The sequence below is a fragment of the Emiliania huxleyi genome, assembly GCF_000372725.1.
Source record: "Emiliania huxleyi CCMP1516 unplaced genomic scaffold EMIHUscaffold_925, whole genome shotgun sequence".
NCBI lineage: Eukaryota > Haptophyta > Isochrysidales > Noelaerhabdaceae > Emiliania > Emiliania huxleyi.
Window position 1 is genome coordinate 9,871 of NW_005195117.1, and position 5,898 is coordinate 15,768.

The 5,898-nt window shown below is 63.6% G+C and overlaps 2 protein-coding genes across 2 annotated transcripts in view; one reads left to right on the forward strand and one right to left on the reverse strand.

Moving 5' to 3' along the window:
* Positions 1-584, reverse strand: part of EMIHUDRAFT_250443 (hypothetical protein) — a gene marked incomplete at both ends in the record, with an annotated part of 1,767 nt that extends 1,183 nt beyond the window's left edge. Inside the window, 2 exons of the mRNA XM_005757150.1 lie at positions 246-315; positions 454-584. Of these exons, the coding sequence (XP_005757207.1) occupies positions 246-315; positions 454-584 (201 nt within the window). The remainder of the gene's footprint in view (positions 1-245; positions 316-453) is intronic.
* Positions 585-5,158: 4,574 nt separating this feature from the next.
* Positions 5,159-5,794, forward strand: EMIHUDRAFT_317346 (hypothetical protein; the record flags this gene model as incomplete). Its single annotated transcript, XM_005757151.1, has 2 exons — positions 5,159-5,237; positions 5,433-5,794. 2 exons carry the CDS (start codon positions 5,159-5,161, stop codon positions 5,792-5,794), a joined length of 441 nt encoding a protein of 146 aa, XP_005757208.1.
* Positions 5,795-5,898: the final 104 nt, after the last annotated feature.

Consider the following 5,898-nt stretch of genomic DNA (forward strand, 5'->3'; position numbering starts at 1 on the left):
GCCGTGGAGCATCGAGTCGTCCACCGACGCCATCAGGAAGCCCGCCGGCCGCGGCCGCTTCAGCCCATGCAGGTCGCGCAGGTGGCACCTTTTGTCGGGGTCGGGGGCTGGGCTCGGGTCCGCTCGAGCGGCGTGCGAGGTCGCGCTGGCGCGCACCGCTCGAGGGCAGTCTGCGCGTCCCCCGCCGCTGCTCCGGCGGCGGGCGGCGCTCCGGCGCCGGCGAGCGCGCGGTGCGCGAAGAGGACGATGTCGACGAGGTCGGTGCACGAAAACACGTCCACGAACCGCTGCAGCGCCGAGTCCCACACGGGGAGGCTGCGGGGCGACAGGTGGGCGGTGGTCGCGCGGACTGGGACAGGGGCGCGGCGCGCGGCGCGCGTCTCGCGGTGGCGGCTCGCGTCCGCGTGCGGTGCGGGCGTGGATCGGCCGGGGTCGCGGGCGCGGAGAGCGCACCACGTTGCGCCGTGCGACGCGAGCGCCGCGAGCGCGTGCTTCATGGGCAGGTCGGCGTCGAGCGTGACCACCTTGCCGTGGGTGGGCAGCAGCTCGAAGATCTCGTGCTGCTCCAGGATGTGAGCGTCCATCGTGTTCTCGACGTCTCGAGGTGGATATCCTCTGGCCGCGTTGGCAGGCGAGGATAGGTGGAGGCACTCCGGCGTCAAATCGAGAAACCCGGTGTTGTGCTCTGACCTTATCCGACTGTCGTGTCCCTTGTCAGGAGCAGGAGAGCCCACCTGTCCCCCTGATCGTCCTTCCAAAATCCTGCTCGTGCAGGTGTGGACCCTGTCCTCCTCCCCCATCCCTCGTCTGGGTTTGTCTGTTTTCTTTCTTTCTTTTTCCGACTGTCGTGTCCCTTGTCAGGAGCAGGAGAGCCCACCTGTCCCCCTGATCGTCCTTCCAAAATCCTGCTCGTGCAGGTGTGGACCCTGTCCTCCTCCCCTCTGCGACGCACGACCACACAGAGGCACAGTGCGTATGTATGTGTATGTATGTGTGTATGTAGGAAGGTGAAGAACAGTCTCAGGCCGCTCGGACTGGACACCAGCGCGGTATATGGGAGGTGGACGCGAGACAGATGATGACGACACGCTCGAGCGACACACAGAGACACAAACAAGCTCACAAGACACACAGCCAGCGGGCTGCCACACACCCTGAGTAGGTTACACATCACTCAGGGCCACGTCCCCCCTGTCGCCCCCCCCCAGCACTCCAAGGTGCCAAGGGCACAAACAACAGCACAACAACACAGACAAGGCGACAGGGGCGAACGTGTGGGACTAGAGCCGGCTTGCTCCGCCTCTAGCAATCTAGCCGGCCGCAAGGCCGGACAAGACCGTGTGTGGGGTCTTGTGAGGTGTCTATGGACGCTCCCTCACAGGCAGCGGCCAGCCGCTAGCCCTAACTCGCACTCATGGGTGATGACAATTCATTGGATGAGTGTTCGCGAGCAGAAGCGCGTGTGCTGAATCTAGATCGCACGCCGTGGCATATGACTTGGGTAGGCGTGCGACCGCAGCGCGCCCGCCGTAAGCTCGACGGGGCGCGCATGCCAGCTAGAAGTTTGCCACTATCCTGGTCTTACCGAAGAGGAGCCCCGCCCCCCGCGCCACGGGTGCCAAAAAGAAAGAAAGAAACAAGACAAGCCAAACGAGGGAGAGGGGAGGAGCGCCGTGCCTTCGTCGGATTCGGCCTAGCCAGCGCAGCGCGAACTCGCCGTCTCTCTGAGCCTAGCGCAGCGCGAACTCGCTCTGAGCCTAGCGCAGCGCGAACTCGCTCTGAGCCTAGCGCAGCGCGAACTCGCTCTGAGCCTAGCGCAGCGCGAACCCTCGCACACAAAAGCTTTTGCGCAGCAACCCGCGGCCGAGCAAAAATGGCGAGAGGGCGTGCGCGTAGTCCGCCTTCTTGTATCGCGGGGGAGGCAGCGGCGGAGGGGGGGAGCGAAGAAAGGGATGGTATGTAAATAGCTTCAAGGAAGGACCAAGCGCACCAGCGACACAAGGGACCGTTGTACTAATCACAATCCGCCCACAGGGGCTGCCCGGGGCTGGGAATGGGGAATCGGCTACGGACCCCCCGGCCCCCGATCCCCGCCCCGGAGCGGGGACCGCGGACGGCCGACCCCGCGCCCGTCGTGCGTCGAATTCTCATCGGGACGCGGGGGCTCTCTCGGCTACGGACGGCCTACGGGACCGGCCCCAGCTTCGGCTGAGGGCTGAGGTAGAGCCCGACCGACAAGCTTGCCGAGCCTGACCTCCCGAAGGCGATGCGCGAACCGCGAAGGAGCGGTGTCGGTGGGGTCCTCCCCCCGGCGGCCCACGCACGCGGTCCGAGGCTAGCGCGGCGCGAACTCGCTCTGAGCCTAGCGCAGCGCGAGATTTGCGCAGCAACCCGCCACGTAGGTGCGACGTGCCCGCCGAAAATCGGTTCAAACGACGTTCACAGCGCCAATTTGGCCCCAGCTCTTCGGCTCGCTCCGCTCGCCGGCGAGTTGGTTGGTTGCTGGCAGCACCCCAGCACCGGGGGGTCCTGAGAGCTGTTGGTTGGTGCTCTGTTGACTGTTCACAGCACAGTGCGAAACTAGGGTTGCAACCTGGTAAAGAACTCGCTCGCTGGCTCGGGCCCGGCGTCAGAAAAAAATGGCGCTGCTGCAGCAAATTTCGTTCGGGTAATCGGCAAGAATCTCAAAACCGGGTAATCTGAAATGTATCCAATTCTTTTTGAGGCGCCCGTCGATAACAAAAATGGGCGCGTCGCCGTTCTCCAACTCCGCGCGCTCTATGACGATGCTCAATCGCCTGCGCATCGCGCTTGATGTCGTGCTCGTTATTTAACCAGGATGAGAGCAGCCGAGGTCTGTTCTGCAGCGCCACGGCGCCACAAACTCGGTGCACGCGAGGCTCGCGGCACGCCGCGTGTCATTCCAAAAGGGCAGACCGGTTTGCGTCGATTGCTGGAGAATCCGGAGCGGTTCGCCCTTGTAGCACGCGCAGGCAGCTCGGACGAGTTCGATGCTCGGCATGACAGTGAGGTTTCCGCGCCGCGTCGCCGCCGAGATGGGGCTCGAGGCGAGCGCCCCGGGCCGTGTGAGGATGCTGCTGGGCCTGAGGCGGAAGTTGCTGAAGTGGAGGCACTGCTGGGCACCGTTGTGATGCACCAGGTGGAGCTCGAGCCTACTCGCAGGCGGCGTGTGAAGAGACGATATTTGAGGAGGGAGCGCATGGAAAGAAAATCGAACCTGTCAACGGGCAGCACCGCCCTGCGCTGACCTCTCAGCCAGAGCCCCGCATTCTCCTCGCGGACGAAGAGCAGCGAGCCGTCATCGCGCCGGTTGGATGTTTGCTGATTTTCAAGCCACCACGGCACAGCCTGCCCGCTTCTGTGCTTGGCCCGCGCTGCCGCTTCAGCCTGCGCAATGGACTCCTTCAGCTGCGACGCCGACAGGAAATAGGTCGCCGCGTATGGCTGGTAGAACTGCACGTATCTTCGGCCTCCGACGGTCTCAACGCGCGAGATCTGTGGCCTGTGTCCGCCGAGACTCTCGAGATCGCTCAGGTACATACATGTACGGTTCGATCTCTCGTCATGAAGTGGAATGTGGCGCTTCAGCGATGCCAGCAGGTCCCTCCTTCCGTGCTTGGACCGGGCTTGTGTACGGCATGGAGAGGGGCCACTTGAACGCGGGGATGCTCATTTGGTTTCCGGGTCCTTGGCTCGCGTCATGGCGCAGCTGCCTCGCCGGCGGTGCCGGCTGGTACGACACGCTGAACCGGACGGACAAACGCCACTTTCGCCAGTACATTGCGAGGCCTGAGCAGAATATGATGACACGGATGTGCGCCGAAGCGGGACAGCAGGGGCCCTCAGCGGAGCTGGGAATAGGACCGCCGCAAGCGGCGTGGCGTGGAGCGGTTGAGCATCCCTCCGGGGGCCCCTCTGCGCCGGGGAGGCGTTGTTGGAGGCTAGGACACAAGCGTCCGTCGCCCTTTTCAAACTCGGGGCCCACTCCGCTACGCTCCGACCGACCCGAATTTGGAGGGCCTAAAAGTTTAAGGTGTTGCTGCGCAAAAGGGGTCGGACACAGGGCGCAGCTCATGCTAAGAGCTAGAAGGGGAGCTAGAGAGAACGACTACCCTGTCCCGTTTATTGCGTATACACCAACACCACAAAAGCTCTCTCTCTCCTGTCCTCACTCAGAGCACAGAGGGGGGTCACAACTACCGAGTCTCTCGACTAGCTGCCACGTTGCCGACCGAGAGCGGATCTCCTCCTGCTCCGCAAGGAGGGTGGCCAAGGCTAAAGTCTTGTCGGAGCCGCCGGGCGTGTTGACGACTTGGAGAAGGTCGCCCTTGTGCTTGTGCTTGTAGAGATGCTCGAGGGGGTGCTTTGTGGGGCGGTGCGCAGCCAGGCCAGCAGTGAGGGGAGGCGCACCCTCACTCTCCTCGGTTGCAGAGCTCGTCGGAGGCTGCGTCACGACGGGAGGGTCGCGACAGCAGTCCTCGGGCGAGCCGACGCGCATGTCCAACCAGCGCTGAGACTCGTTGTGACGGCAGACGCCGGCTGCCTCTCCAACCGCTTCTGCAGCGTCCTTCTTTGCCCGTGCATGGGCTCGATCCGATTCCGCAGCGTGTCGTCCCCAGAGCTCCCCGATCCACGCTAGTACTGCTAGTTAGTTAGTGCGGCGACGCAGAGAATCTATGTCCTTCCTTCCTGCCGGTCGGGTGCTCCTCTCGGTACTCGGAGACGGAGTTTGAGTGGAGGACTTGAAGGATGGCCATGGCAGTATCGCGCAGTATTTTCACCGCAATACTCGGAGCCGGCGCATCGGATACTGGGATACTGCAGGATACTGCGGGATACTGCTGGATACTGCTGGATACTGGCAATTCATGGAAGTGCGCCCGAATATGGAGAATTTTTCTTCTCCTTCCTCAAAGGGTTTGCCCCCCGAAACTAAAGAAAGAAAGAAAGAAAACAGACAACCCAAGGGAGGGATGGGAGAACGGCACGCCGCCACCACACAGGGATTTTAATCCCCCCGAAACTGGGCCGACCACTGATCGGGGCCCTTTTCTTTCTCTTTCGTCAAAGGCTTCGGTCCTGTGCCCGCTCCAGGTTTCGCTTGTCGGGCTTCTTCCTGTGTGCTCGCTAACCTCGCATGTCATCGCACGTCCAAAGGATCGGCCACTACCGGCTGGGGAAGAACCTCGGCATCGGGTCCTTTGGCAAAGTTCGACGTGCGCCGTGCCCTGCGCGCGCGAGTCGATCCCCACAGGCCAAAACATTGTGTGTGGTGGCCGGCAGAGAGGTCGGCAGGGGGGGAGAGGCGGGAAAGATAGGGAGGGTCGGTATCCGCTGCCGTCACCGCCGCGCCGAGGGCCTGCCTCCGCGCGCCTCACACCATCGCCGCCGCCCCTCCCGCGCTTTTGCAGTGGCCGAGCACCAGCTGACCGGCAAGAAGGTTGCGGTCAAGATCCTGAACCGGAACCGGATCCGGCAGTTGGACATGGACGAGAAGGTGCGCCGCGAGATCAAGATCCTCAAGCTCTTCTACCACCCCCACATCATCCGCCTCTACGAGATCATCTACACTCCGACAGACATCTACATGGTCCGCTGCCCCGCGCCTCCTTCAAGCCCTCTACCCCTCCCCTCCTCCCGCTCGTCCCGTCCCCCGGCCGCGTACGCACGGCGCCCTCGCCTACTCGCGGGCTGGCCGCCGCCGCGGCTGAGGCTGCGTCGGCCGCGGCGGCTGCGGTGGCGGCGTTTGCCCCTCTCCCGCCTCCCCGCCTAGCTCCTCTCCCCGCCTAGCTGCGCTCGAGAGCGAGCGGGTGCGGTGCGATGCGTCGCTCGTGGCGGCAGGTGATGGAGTACGTGCCCGGCGGAGAGCTCTTCGAC